Source organism: Mycteria americana, chromosome 1, assembly GCF_035582795.1.
Source record: "Mycteria americana isolate JAX WOST 10 ecotype Jacksonville Zoo and Gardens chromosome 1, USCA_MyAme_1.0, whole genome shotgun sequence".
NCBI lineage: Eukaryota > Metazoa > Chordata > Aves > Ciconiiformes > Ciconiidae > Mycteria > Mycteria americana.
Genome location: NC_134365.1, coordinates 123739534 through 123754692, shown reverse-complemented (window position 1 = coordinate 123754692; position 15159 = coordinate 123739534). Strand labels below are relative to the sequence as shown.

At 44.7% G+C, this 15159-nt stretch overlaps 1 protein-coding gene across 1 annotated transcript in view; it reads right to left on the bottom strand.

Annotated features, from left to right (window-relative positions):
• The window catches only part of UMODL1 (uromodulin like 1), a 60571-nt gene extending 46388 nt beyond the window's left edge, over positions 1-14183 (bottom strand). The window contains exons 1-2 of the mRNA XM_075519140.1: positions 12688-14183; positions 7542-7784 (exon numbers count right to left, since the gene is read on the bottom strand). Coding sequence (XP_075375255.1) covers positions 7542-7784; positions 12688-12763 — 319 coding nt within the window. The 5' untranslated portion in view covers positions 12764-14183. The remainder of the gene's footprint in view (positions 1-7541; positions 7785-12687) is intronic.
• Positions 14184-15159: the final 976 nt, after the last annotated feature.

Sequence of the window (15159 nt, the reverse complement as noted above, 5' to 3'; positions counted from 1 at the left end):
GTCTCAAAGGGGGAAAAGGATCTTTGCACAGGAGTTAGCATGGCTCATTGAAAGAGCTTTCAGCTAGATTTGAAGGGGGAAAGGGAGAAAAACAGGCTCGCCAGAGATAAGCCTGGAGGCGGCACACCAATGTTTGAGGGACAGTGTGATAGCGAGGTCCTTCAGTCTGCCATCTCAGTGGAAGTAGGGGATGGAGATCCATGCGGCAGCAAAGACACAAGGGTTATTCATGTGTTAGAAACCATGGAAGTGCCTGAGAATGGTCATGAAGGAATTAGGGCTTCTCCCCAAAAAAAGGTGGTGGGATCAATAGCCCATCTGAGGTGCATCTACACCAACGCACGCAGCATGGGCAACAAACAGGAGGAGCTGGGAGCCATTGTGCACCTGGAAAACTATGATATAGTTGCCATCACAAAAACATGGTGGGATGACTCACACAACTGGAGTGCTGTGATGGGTGGCTATAAACTCTTTAGAAGGGGGGATAGGCAAGGAAGGAGAGGCAGTGGCCTATCCCTGTATGTTAGGGAGTGTTTTGACTGTCTAGAGCTTGACGATGGTGACGATAGGGTTGAGTGTTTATGGGTAAGAATCAGGGGGAAGGCCAACAAGGCAGGTATCATGGTGGGAGTCTGTTACAGACCACCCAACCAGGATGAAGAGGCAGATGAAATATTCTATAAGCAGCTGGGAGAAGTCTCACAATCGCTAGCCCTTGTTCTCATGGGGGACTTCAACTTATGAGATGTCTGCTGGAAATGCAATACAGCAGAGAGGAAACAGTCTAGGAGGTTCCTGGAGTGTGTGGAAGACAACTTCCTGACATAGCTGCTGAGTGAGACAACTAGGGAAGGGGCCCCACTGCTCCTTCTCTGTTTGTGAACAGAGAAGGACTTGTGGGTGATGTGATGGTTGGAAGCCATCTTGGGCACAGTGATCATGAAGTGACAGAGCTTTTCATTCTTGGAGAAGTAAGGACGGGGCTTAGCAGAACTGCTACCTTGAACTTCTGGAGGGCAGACTTTGGCCTTTTTAGGAGACTGGTTGACAGAGTCCCTTGGGAAGCAGTCCTGAAGGGCAAAGGAGTCCAAGAAGGCTGGACATTCTTCAAGAAGGAAATCTTAAAGGCACAGGAGCAGGCCCTCCCCATGTGCTGAAAGACGAGCCGGTGGGGAAGAAGACTGACCTGGCTGAACAGAAAGCTTTGGCTGGAACTCAGGGAAAAAAGGAGAGTTTATGACCTTTGGAAGAAGGGGCAGGCAACTCAGGAGGACTACAAGGATGTTGTGAGGTTATGCAGGGAGAAAATTAGAAGGGCCAAAGCCCAGCTAGACCTTAATCTGGCTACTGCCGTAAAAGACAATAAAAAATGTTTCTATAAATGCATTAGCAACAAAAGGAGGGCTAAGGAGAATCTCCATCTTTTATTGGACAGGGGGGAAACACAGTGACAAAGGATGAGGAAAAGGCTGAGGTACTTAATGCCTTCTTTGCCTCAAATCTTTAATAGTAAGACCAGTTGTTCTTGGGGTACCCAGCCCCCTGAGCTGGAAGACAGGGATGGAAGCAGCATGAAGCCCCCATTATCCAAGGGGAAATGGTTAGCAACCTGCTACACCACTTGGACACACACAAGTCTATGGGGCCGGATGGGATCCACCCAAGGGTACTGAGGGAGCCAGTGGAAGTGCTCACCAAGGCACTTTCAATCCTTTATGAGCCGTCCCGGCTAACCAGGGAGGTCCCAGGTGACTGGAGTTAGCAAATGTGATGCCCATCTACAAGAAGGGCTGGAAGGAGGATCTGGGGAACTACAGGCCTGTCAGCCTGACCTTGGTGCTGGGGAAGGTTATGGAGCAGATCATCTTGAGTACCATCACGCGGCATGTACAGGACAACCAGGTGATCAAGCCCAGTCAGCATGGGTTTATGAAAGGCAGGTCCTGCTTGACTAACCTGGTCTCCTATGACAAGGTGACCCACTTAGTGGATGAGGGAAAGGCTGTGGATGTTGCCTGCCTGGACTTTAGTAAAGCCTTTGACACCGGTGCCCACAGCGTTCTCCTGGAGAAACTGGCTGCTTATGGCTTGGACGGGTGTACACTTCACTGGGTAAAAAAACTGGCTGGATGGCTGGTCCCAAAGAGCTGTGGTGAATGGAGTTAAATCCAGTTGGCAGCCAGTCACAAGCGGTGTTCCTCAGGGCTCAGTATTGGGGCCAGTTCTGTTTAATATCTTTATCAATGATCTGGACAAGGGGATGGAGTGCACCCTCAGTAAGTTTACAGATGACACCAAGTTGTGCGGGAGTGTTGATCTGCTTGAGGGGAGGAAGGCTCTGCGGAGGGACCTGGACAGGCTGGATCGATGGGCCCAGGCCAACTGTATGAGGTTCAACAAGGCCAAGTGCTGGGTCCTGCACTTGGGCCACAACAACCCCACGCACTTGGGGAAGAGTGGCTGGAAAGCTGCCTCATGGAAAAGAACCTAGGGGTGTTGGTCAACAGCAAACTGAATATGAGCCGGCAGTGTGCCCAGGTGGCCAAGAAGGCCAATGGCATCCTGGCTTATATCAAAAATCATGTGGCCAGCAGGAGTAGGGCAGTGATCGTGCCCCTGTACTCGGCACTGGTGAGGCCGCACCTCGAATACTGTGTTCAGGTTTGGGCCCCTCACTACAAGAGAGACATGGAGGTGCTGGAGCGAGTCCAGAGAAGGGCAACGAAGCTGGTGAAGGGTCTAGAGCAGAAGTCTTATGAGGAGCGGCTGAGGGAACTGGGGTTGCTTAGCCTGGAGAAAAGGAGGCTGAGGGGAGACCTTATCACTCTCTACAGCTACCTGAAAGGAGGTTGTAGAGAGGTGGGGGTCAGTCTCTTCTCCCAAGTAGCAAGTGATAGGATGAGAGGAAATGGCCTCAAGTTGCACCAGGGGAGGTTTAGATTGGATATGAGGAAAGATTTCTTCACCGAAAGGGTTTTCAAGCATTGGAACAGGCTGCCCAGGGAAGTGGTTGAGTCACCATCCCTGGAGGTATTTAAAAGAGGTGTAGATGTGGTGCTTAGGGACATGGTTCAGTGGTGGACTTGGCAGTGCTGGGTTAATGGTTGGACTTCATGATCTCAAAGGTCTTTTCCAACCTAAACGATTCTGTGATTCTATGATTCTAATGTGGTCAGGAAAGGCATGGGGTGAGTAACTGAATGGAGAGGATAACTTGCAAGGACAGACTACTAAAAAGGCTGGGACTTTTTGCTGTGCGAGAAGGCTGAGGGGGATGCAATCAAGGTTTACAAAATCCCAAAGGCAGGGAGTAAGGTGAAAGCAGAGCTGGTATTCACCAGAGCCCACAATAAAATGGGTAAAAATACCCACTTCTTTACACAAAGGGGAGTGAACTTCTGCAATGTGTCAGCCCAGGAGGGTGCAGAGGCTGACAGCTTCAGTGGGCTCAGAAAGGGACGAGACAATTCCCAGACAAGAGGCCCATAAGCAGACACCACAGGGAATTGGCAGGGACATACCCTCCAATGCCCGTAATCCCATTTCTGTGGCTGCTGGGGGCACACAAGGAACCCAAGCCACAGGGCAGCCAGAGACACTTGCTTCGGGGTGAGATCCCCCCCTTCCCACCCTGGGGGGATGCTGCAATGCTGCCCGCATGCCCCCGCTGACACCGCGGTCCCATGGCTTTCCAGTGACAGCCCAAGCAGGAGGGACAGCAGCTCCCCGCTGCTGTGGTTAGACCCAGCATGCAAACATCTGCATGCAGCCTCTGAAAGGTCCCAGCCCTGCTGAGGAGCTACCTGGGCACCTAAAATGAAGGGGTTTTTACTTTACAGTTGTTTTTCTGAAAACCTTAGGAAGTTATGCACACAAAGCGTACCCCGATTAAAGTGTGGCCTTAACATTGCAAATTAAGTGTTCTCAAGTTAAGAACCTCCAGGATTAAGGTTGTCTGGGCCTTCTTATGTCAACGTATTTTTGTACACGTGTGCTTAAAAACCAGCCTTCATCACATGCTGATGCGTTCTTTTGCTCCCTGGCTGGGGATCAAGCAGGGTTAGATGGCAGATAAGGAAGCTCTCTAGTTTCATCTTATGCAGTAAGTGGAAGGTGGGCAGCAAACCAGTCACCAGGAGAAGTAACCATACCATTGATTCAAGCAGCTGGAAATTAGACTGGAGAATTGGACCCTGTCTTTGCCTAAAAGAAATTCCTGCAAGATGCTGGGAAAGTCTCGTACAACACATTCGTAACAACCTTTCAGAGCTGTGGGTTTCACAGGTCCAGGAACCTGACCTGCAGCCCTGGGACCTGCTTAGCAATGAGGGGACTGCTCACAGTCACCATTGAGGACACGAGCCTCTGCACTCCAGCCACGCAAGTTGTTAAAGGCAGCTCTAAGCACTCTGAAAATCAAAATAAAAATGAATTTTAAAAAAAATTAAAACCTGACCCTAGGTGTCTGAGAGGTGGCACACAAAGTGGTTTGATCTCAGTCTCTCCGCAGCTCATTTGCCCAGCTGTGAAAGACAGAGAACCTCCCTCCCTTCCCGCAGGCTTCGTGAAGACAAATTGCTGTCTGTGAATCGCCCCAGGATTCACCTCAAGAGGTGATAAATAATTCTATGTTCAGAGAGAGGCTCAACAGAGCGCTGAACCATGCACCGAACGCAGAGACCAGGATGATGCGCTGCTGGGAAGCTCCTTAGAGGGGCTCCATCGTCCCTGAGCACCACATGGAAACGTGGTCCTTGGGGCAAAGCAGCGCGGGATCAGGTAATTAAAAGAGTTTATTAATCTGCACGCAAAGGCACAAAGAGAGGAAACAAAGATTGTCTTTATTTAATTCTACCTTTATAATTCTAGCACCTCGTAACTTTTAGATACTTAACTTTCCAATTTTTATTTAAAAAACGTTGAAGTTGTTAGTGTGTGCGTGTGTAATACTATCCTAATGGATTGATGGGCAACTAGTGAGAACTACCAGAGCAAGCTGACTAATGTTATAGACATTTTTTCCCCAACAGTAAAGAAATAAGAAAAGTGGGGCCTGCCATATACCAGGCAGGGGTAAATGTTTCCTTCTAGGAAGAAAAGGTGGGGAGCGGCCAGGAGCAGGTTACCGTGAAAGGTCATGGAGACCTTTCCGCTCCTAGCAGGATGGAGAGCATGCCAGCATGGATAACATCAAGAAGAAAATAATAGTAGTGCAACAGCATGCTGTGCAGTAATTTCAGCAGTTCCAGTTTCTCTTTTCATCATTTATTTAAGACTGTGTCTAGACAGTACATTACCATTCACAGAATTTATGACTAATGCCCTGAAAAGCAAAGATACCGGAATAATGTAAACACAGAAATCACCTAGAAGCCATACAAATCCTTTTATGGTTTAAAATATTCCCAAATTAACTTTGACAGGAAAAAGAGTCAAGGTGACCACAGTATTTCATGGACAAACCTGCCCAGAGTGCCCATCAACAATGTGGCAAGGGCAGAGCAGAAATTCTGCAGCTAAGCTTTACAAGAGATTTACAGATTTGTTAATGTGAGATGAAATAAACTCATCAACAGCTCTCAAGCCTAAAATATCCCTAGAGATGCTTTTAAAAGGCATAGAATTATACTGGGAAAGAATATTTACAGTGTTACCAAGTTGCCTTTTTCCCACCCAAGAAGACGGTCCTGATTTTCAGAGAAAATCAAGATCACTTATAGAGTGAAAATCCTGATCACTCATAGTCTCCTGTACAAATAGAGACAACCATAACTAGCTAGTGACTTCAACATTTAGCTGACAGAGCTATTTCCTTGTACTACAGAATTAAAAAGCAATTTTCTCCGATTGCTTCTCAGCCTTGTCATTTGATACATATGTGCACACATGTATGCACATGCGTGTATATCAAAAAGACCTTACTGAAGTGACTATTCAACACTAATTAGATCTCCTGGGGATTTTCCCCAGAATGGAACTGCTGCTTAGAAAATACATATTATCAACAGTGGGTCCATTGCCAGTCTGAGAAGACTGCCTGGACGTACTGTAACCTGCAGGTCAAATTCTGCCCTGGCTGACACTCCACAACAGCCACAGAGCCAAACAATAGCAGGATACAGTAAATGAGGGATGATGTGTATCTGACTATGCTTTCATTCCCCTTCTCTGGCAACTCATTTTAAGAACAAGTAAAACACAACAGCCACTTCTGTGTTCCCATCTTTCTGTTAAAGGAATTTTCCTGCTAGACACAATATTCTACTAGTAACTGTTGAGAAAATACCTTGCAAAAATTGTTTGGAGGTTCATTTTCCAATGCTCTGAAGCAACTTAAAAGTAAGATGAACACATTGCTCTTTACAGATCCCATGACAAGACATATGGCTCATACCCTCTCATGTCACGTTATATGATCCAATGCAGGAGCAGGTTCGGGGACATTCCCATGGAACTGAGTCACCCAAGTCTTATGACCCAAAGCGAGGACCAGGGCTGCAATAGGAGCTTTCCTTTTCTATATTTTATTACAGTGTTGAGACTATGTAAATTCCCAGGACGACAACTTGAAAAGGGGAAATGGAGAAAATGCAATGTCATACTGAAAATAGGATACAAAATTATGTCCTGCAGAACTTTTCTGGATGCTGGAACAGTTCAATGATGGCCTAACTAATCCAAGATGCCTGTTCAGCTTAAAAGCACGTGGCTTTATCCATTAAAAAAAACACCAAATGTTCCTTTTCCCAAAGGAATCCCTTCCACCTATGACTTGAGTTCTGCTACAAATTAGCAATTTCTTGTTGACGACTGGTAGCCCTGATGTGGGAAGGGGAAAAAGCTTCCATCTTGAGTCAAAGACAATTAAGTCTTCCCAAGTAGAGTCTTGTTAAAACTCAGAAGTTAGATCAGATCCACCAAAAGGTTCACCAGTTTCCAGTCCTCCAACCAAGCCCTAGGTAACCAAGGAAGCCCTGAGAAAATAGGCCCTAATTTAGTTTTGATCGGAAAGCGGTTGGTACCAACCTTAAAATAGGTGTCCTTAAAATAAGTTGTTTTAAATTAACACCAAAACTGGGTTTGCATCCTGAGAACTGACTCTGCTCCAAATCAAAGGAGATGTTGTCCTAGTGCATCCCAAATTACTTTTGAGAAGAAAGCTCCTACTGTAAATGCAAGCACGCTCAGAGCAGACACAGCACCAGGCAAGGCTACGTGAGTTATTGCACTTCGCCACAGATATTGGCCTGAACCAGGACAAGTAATGAGCCCTTGTAGGGGTAACAAGCAGGTGTCTTCTTCATGCTCACCTGGACCTTCAGTGAATTTGTGACTAGGGGTGGCAAAGAGCAAGAATCAGGAGTATGTCTACTCCTTACTGTGTTGGACCAAGTTTACTGTAGATTTTTGCAGACTCACTGATGTCAGTGAACAGGAACCTATTGCCCAGAACTGAATTAAGCCTTTATATGTTTTAGTTTAAATGAATCCTCTTCCATCAGACATCTATTTCAACTATTAATCTGACTAAAACTTACCTAAAGAGCAGTAGAGTCCAACTTGCTCATATCCTTCGCAGCAATCTGTAAGAGTGATGGTTTCAGGGACTTCAACAGTATGATACTGCGTTTTATAGTATGTCCGGGGACACACCATCCATGGTATCCATCCTCCACAGGAAGTGCTCTTCTCATAGGCCTTTTGGTAGGCAACCATTTTAAACACATTTTTGGTCAGGCTATAGTTGCACAGATGGTACCCTAGCAAAGAGAGGCCTTTTTCTAGGGCGGAAAAAAAAAACAGGAAAGAAAAGGATCAGCACCAGCTTGTCACCCCAGAGCATAAGTTCCCTGCAGTATCTAGTTAAAAATACTGTTATGAGAAAGCAGTGAGAGAACTAACACAGATGAATGATTTCTAGGAAGGCTGATGTTAGGAAGAACATCACTTCAGAAAACGGACAGAAGAAAGAATTAGTAGTGACTGCTTGTCATAGGCATCACTTCAGTCACAAAAGGATGCAGATTGGCAGAAAATTCAAAGAGCTCTCAGTGCCTTCAGGTGCAAAGCAGAAAAAGGGCATTTTAACTCAAGTGACTGTAAAGGAAATTAATATACATTAATAGAAATTAACATACATTAATAGAAATTAACAGCAGAGCAGAATAGGCACTTCCAGGGCAGAGTCATCCGAGTACTTTAGATGTCCACTCCAGGCTCACACTGCCAAAGTGTTCGTCTTTGTCCGCTGACTATAAAGGGAATGAAGGGCGAGGAACTCATGGGCAGATGAGTCACAGTAGATGTCTGGAATAAGACATCCTTCAGACATCACCTTAGGCTAAAACTGGGTACTCGTGCATCATTGGGAAGGACTTCCAGGTATCTGACACAAAAGGTATTCCTGGAGCTCCTATGTTGCATTACTGCATTTGTAGCAGACCATATTAGACCAGGCCCTTTGAGAGCTGCTGTGGTTCATTGACTTCAGTACAAACAAAGTCAGTAATAAGTTCATTAAGTACGTAATTTGGGAATGGGACTCAGTTTCTGGAGTTCTGAAACCAGTCATAATGAGGAGCAAACTTGTTACATGCTTTACTTAAAACTGAAATACTTGAGCAGGAGCAGGAAAAAAACCCAAGAAACCCAAACGACAACAACAGCAACAAAACCAGATGGAGTTTTAGAATTAGCAGTAAGCAACCTACAATCATGTCACAGGCATCAGGCTGTCTCCTAATGAGATATTATAGAAGCCAGAGGGGCTGAGTCACTTTGTGTCCCATTTGGGAAACAGATGAGAGAGAATTAAAATGCCTATACCATCCTTTAGACAAAGCAAAAGAAACTTTAATAAGGATAAATATGAATTAGCTGCAGGGATTCAAGTGCGGCAGGACTGTTATTTCTGAGAGCTCTGAGGGGACCAGAGACAGTTAACAGACAGACTGAAGCTAACAGTATACACAACAAGCATACAATTAAAATATTTACAGCTTATCTTATTTGTACAGCTTATCTCCTGCCTGCAAAGATGAAACATGAAAAAACAATTCTAGAAAAAAAAGAACCTGTCAGGTTCTTAGGAATCACGTATTTTTATCATGTTTAGCTTTCCAGCTAAACAAAAGATATCTGTGCAATTTGAACAGGACTGGTAAAAGAGCTTTGAACAGGACGATCCATTTGTAGTGCAAGGACAGTCCAGAAGAAAGCATGGGATAGATACCAAGGCCACAATACGACCCTGAAGCTGGCTCAACCAAATCAACCAGAAGGTCTTCCTCCAGCCCTAATGCTAGCAACTGCTCGAATAAGAACAGCCTGAAAGATATGGCCTGCCTTAGATATTCAAAAGGCCATGAGGAAACATGGATTTGCTTGGTGCAGTTCCCCATCGGAGGCACAGACACCTCCCTGCGGACAAGGGCACTTTGGAAGAGCAGAAGGAAGGAGAAGGCAGCTGGGACTGACCATGGACCACCCCCAGCCTTCCCTCTCGACGGTAACTAACTCGTGTCTGACCAGACCCAGGGAGAGCATCGGGCCCGTGGGAGCCCAGCCCTGCTCTGCCTAACCCATCTGTGCCTTCGTCCTGCAGCAAAAGCAGAGTTTGGTGCCGGGGCGTGCTACAGAGGGTGCGTGTGGGAGCGAGAGACCTCCCAGCAGGCTCCAGGGAGCCCTGTGCTGCTGCTTACAGCAGGTCAGCAGGAAAATATCAAGAATAAGGGCATCTCTGGAAATCCCACTCCCTGCTTCCTCCTCCTCCCCAGCCTCAAGCAGGGCACCTCTGTGTCCGGTCCCTGAAGCTAGCTCCAGAGACAGCAGCTGAAAGTCCTTCACATCACTAAAAAGCACCAGGGCTGTTCTTTGTCCTTAAGAAAAGAGTGAAAGGAGATGGTCATGAGGGGCAGGAAGGAAGACACCCAGCTCGTCTCAAGCCGAGGGGCTGAAACCCACACCCTGCCTGACCCAGGAGAGGACCCCAATGGCTGGGATAGAGGTCTGACCAGGACCGTGAAAGCCCGTACCAAGCTGTGGCACGTAGGTCGCTGTGCAGGAGCGAACTGAAGGTGAAGTGAACCAGAGAAAGTAAGGTGGTAAGGTGGCCTCCCTCCCCTGGTTAAACTTAGGACATCCCTCTGGAAGAGGGGAAAAGAGAACAAATGTGGGTTCTGGAGCAGAAGTCAGAGATCAAGGGCTGCTTTTTATCCGATGCATTTGATCGATTACCACTTCACATGAGGCACAAGTGCCTTACAAGAAAGAGGTAGCTGTCATTGTATTTTGTAAAGCATTCCCTTGCCACATGTTAGGAGTGCTCCAAGAATACCTACCCCAACAAATGCTTCTAGACATGTAGGCATGGGGAAAAGAAAAATCTTGTTTCCGCCTTTTTTTTTTTTTTTCCCCATTAGTTTGGGACCTGAATGGCTAACTACCCAAAGTGGGATGGAAAGAGTACCTAAATCATTTTGGATCTAGTTTCTATCTGGGGAAAGTGCACAAACATCTATTGGTGATCAGGGAAGGTGAGAGGAGCAGGACAAATTTTGTTCTATGGAAATGAGAAAAAGAAACTATTGAATTAAGGAATCATGCTATTACAGTATAAAAGGATGTTAGAGGTGGGTAGGGCAGGCAAGGAAGAAGTGCTCAGCCTGGTCCCTTGTCACTACGATCCCTCCATTTCTCACGCTCATGTATGCTCACGTATTAGCATGCTCACATATTAGCGTGGCTAGCGCAAAGCAGACACTGGAAGAGAACAACTGAGTATGGAGAGCACTGAAGATTCGTGTTGTCCGTGCAGAGCTGCGGCCGCAGCAAGGACATAGCACTGGAAAGCTAAAAATTCCAGAGTCAGCTGAGCTGGCTTAGGCTCTACAGCAATGTGCAACATAAATACAGGTATGAAATTGAGAATAAAACGGCATAGAATTAGACGCAGTTTATAATTAGAAGCTACAGCTGTCAGAGCAGATATGAAATCATATTTCATACTTAAACACTGATACTAGGTATAGAATGAGGCTGCCAAAGCCAAAAGAGAAGGTTTGAGATATGGCTATGGTGGTACAAAAAGATACCCTCGCTGGAAGAGGTTAGACTGAAGGTGACAGGGAAAGGTGCAGCAGCACCAGCCTTAGCATCATCCATCACTTCCATACAGTTTAAAACAAGCTTTGACACTCACAGAGTTCAATTATTTGCTGACAGCAGTTTCCTGCTGAGCAATGTGGCTTAGATCAATTTGGGCTCTTTAGCAAATTGGCTTTGTGTTCTCATTACCCCCATCTATGGGATTATGGCACTATCAAATGGAACTGAAATGCACTGGCTGTTGTTTCCAGCAACACAAAGCTGAAGTCAATCGCAAAGCAGGAGAAGGCAGTCCCCTGACATTAGTAGGGCTACATTATGCCTATCATCTCTGGACTTTAGGTTTTATCTTAGCAACCACCAGCTTTCAGCAGAATCAGGGAAAGTATAAATTTTATTATGTTAAGCAAGAGCAGAGACAATTAAAGCAAATACTTCATTAATAGAAACAAATACTGAGAAGATAGGCTGAAAGGAAAGTCTGCATAGGAGCAGGCTGCTTATAACTCAAGGTCAAACCTGGATCAGAACTGAGAGCATGATGAAAAAATCAGCAAGAAAAAATGCTTGATAGCATTTATGCCACAGACTCAGATGCAATCCTGGAAACTTCACTGCTCAAGTGCCAGAAAAGCCACTGTGAGCTGGGATCTGCAAAATCTTTTCTCGCTGGAGAACAGCAAGAGCCAAAGACAAGCCCCTTTCTTGTCTTGACATAACCTTAAAAGTAATCCTTTGGAACAGGTTCACAGAGGGCTGATTCAAACTCAGCTTTAAAAGGTGAAGGCTCCAAAACATGAAGAAAAATGGATTAACGGCTCAATTTTTCTGGGTATTCAAAATTCTTTTTAAAGTCACCACCATTGACTTTAAATGGCACTAGAATGGGGGTTCTGTTGACTGCCAATCTGTGGAAACCTCTTTTTCAGCTGTGACTTTGACACAATAACAGAAAAGTCTGCAAGGCTTTAAGAAATATGGTTTGTATTTTAACTGAGATTTGCAAAACCACTTAAGTAAAAACATGCAACAAAAAGCAGCCAAAAATCACAATCCTTTCTCATCTAAATAAATCAAACCAGAAATTAAGAGCAAATTAGGATTTAATTCAGCAGTTACAACCTAGCAATTGGGTTAGGTTTTTCCAAATTACAGCCCATACCATAGATGAAAGTTAAACATGTCTTCCACAGCTTCATTTTATGCATCTCTAGGAATTTGCCAGGTACATTACTATATAATTTCCTCCAAAAGTTTATTTTAAAGACAATTTTCATAAAAATTTGCACATTGTTGAACACAAAGCAGCAATCCTACTCATTCATTTCTGGCACAAAGGAAATGACAAGGCTTTTGCCTGGGGATGAAGAACTGGGGACAAAGGTGCTATTTTGCCTTGGTTAGATTTCCTTTGTTTAATTATCAACAGAGGATTCTTAAATGGTCGCTGAGACATTGCCAGCTCTCCGGAGAGTGGCCACCTTGGCCCGTTTATTTCTAATAAAGAGGTAAGCCACATCCAAACTAAGCTGTCCTACATAACAGCTGTGGTCCTCTGACCAGGTTTGCATCACTCACCTGTAATTTCATTTCCCCTTCCCTGCCGTGTGGCTGCCCAGAAGATGAGAACAGAAATAAGAGTGATCCTGGCCATTGTATCGCCTGTCCCGGGCAGGCCCTTCTTACCGCTTCGTTTCCAAGGCAGTAGAACTCGATCGTCCTTATATGCAGGCTTTTGGATTAGGGGAAAAGGTGCTCTCTTTTTCTGCCTTTTGCAGGTGGGTGATAACTACTGGCAACAGAAACAAAGAGGCTCCAGTGGGAATTTTGCCAGTTCTCTTTCCTTCACGCTCTCCCTGGGGAACCTGCCTCTTCTGTCTGCACAGCTTGGCCCACCCTTCCGCCTCATTTTGAGAAAAAGGCATTTCAAAAGTGCTGGTTTAGCCCATGTTTGTCCCTCCTGAGCACTTATTCCCCCTCACACCTTGAACACCTGACAGCTAGGAGCCAGATTTACACACCTCAAATGTCAGGTATATGCATCTTGAATTTCGTTTCTGTCCACACATCAGGTGATACTATTTTTTAGGTCTTTAATTCTGTACTTTGAAAACAAACTAGGAGTAAAAGCAAATGTCTATATCAATGGTTTTTCTTGAATTTAAGCTGTTTCACTAGCTGCTCTCATTGTGCTCCTCATTTCACTGCAATTTCAGCATCACATAAACCAGAGCAATGCTAGGCAAACAAGAACCTTATTAGGCGGGGCATGAATCACATTTGAGAAAACAAAATTCCTTTCTTTTCATTGTGTAAATCATGAAGGCAAGTTCCCAAGATAGATGTGCCTGCAGCTTTACAATGCAGGACAATAACTTCAGTGCAATATCGCTTGGCTCACGCAAAGAAAAGGAGTAAACACAGTATGATATTTTATGAGGAGCTGACACTGAAGTATAGAAAATCACAGGTACAGTTCTTGGAGCTGAGGCGATATGTTCAGACCAGCACTTAAATACATATTACAGTATTGTAGACAATTTCACGTGGATGAAAGAGCCAGATGTAAGGGAGCCAGAACCACAAACTCTCTCATTTGTATGTTCAGAATATCAGTATTATCGCTTCTGTAAAACACTGTCGGGCAATCACTGTGGTAGCACTCACAAGGTAGGAGAGCTGGGGCCCTGGAAAACATGCGGGGCCAACAGGGCGGTGACTGGATGGTTCAGATCCCCTGGCAGAGGGCAGAGCCAGGGCTCCATGTAGTGCTGAGGCACTTATGAGTTGTTCTTCTGGCTTGGAAAACAAAATATCAAGCTCATCAGGAAGAAAAAAAAAAGGAAGAAGAAAAAAAAAGGAAAATTAAGGCTTGCCCAAACTTCAATTGAAAAATGCTTTTGCAGAAAATGGGAAAATGAGTAGAAGAGAACATTTCAACCAGAAAAACAAAAAACAAAATATATTTTGGTCTGGAAATATTTCTGCTATGTCTAAGGAGAATGTATACCTTAGCACCCCTTCTCCTGCAGGCACCAGGATGTCTAGTCAGGCTGTATCCCCCGGGTGCACCATTTACATCTCCTGTCAGCACAGGGAGGCAACAGGGAGACCCTGGCTGTAGGCTGTACAGAGGAGGCCATCTGACTTAAAAACCCCACTAATTAAAAAAAAAAAAAAAAAAAAGAGGACTTGAGTCACTGAAGTTCAATTTCAAATAGAAATATTTCTCTTCGTGGTCTATATTTTTCTTTCAACAATCTAAATTTTCTGGAAAAAAATATCTTGATTGAAATTTTTCAGCTAGCACTCAGAAAAAAAGACCTTTAGCCCTTAAGAAATGACTTGGCACCTTCTGCAAGAAGTGTATGTCCTGGCCAAACTCAAATACAGGTAATTCCAGACTGGCATCTGAATTGGATTGCATTTGGGGTCTCCCACTTACAATCCTAAATTGCTGGATAGGGTTGCCATGTGTCTTAAACAGCTGCTGCTTTCCAGAGTTAGCTATAAAACAAATGTCATCATCTTCACTGCTGAGCACTTTGTGACTGAAGTATGACCCTCCAAATCGCAGTAAAGGACTAACATCCCCGTTGTAAAAGACTTAAGTATACATGCTCATCTTTAGGACTATTAAAAAACATGGATAAAATTTTCCATATTCACAGCTCAGTCTTATGGCTGGCAGCTGGAGCAGGCTTATGTTCAGTGTGAGGCAACTAACAGTGAGTTGCAACTTTATTGTAGCAGTGAATGAAACGGTTCCTAAATACAGATTATGCAGAAGCCCCTTTTCAATCAAAACTATAAGTAAAGTCAGTGGGTGTTTAATCTAAATAAGAAATAGATACAAAAGTCACGTGTATTTCAGGATTTACCTTATAATTTGCAAATTCCTTGAGGTTCTGATTCTTATCTGCATTATTTCTTTAGTGTTACAAGCATTTAGGCACACAGCAACTTAGTTTTTTAGCAATGCAGATACTGGAAGAGACCACCCAGGCAATTAAGCATGCATCCTACGTCCTGTACAACCATTTTCACGTC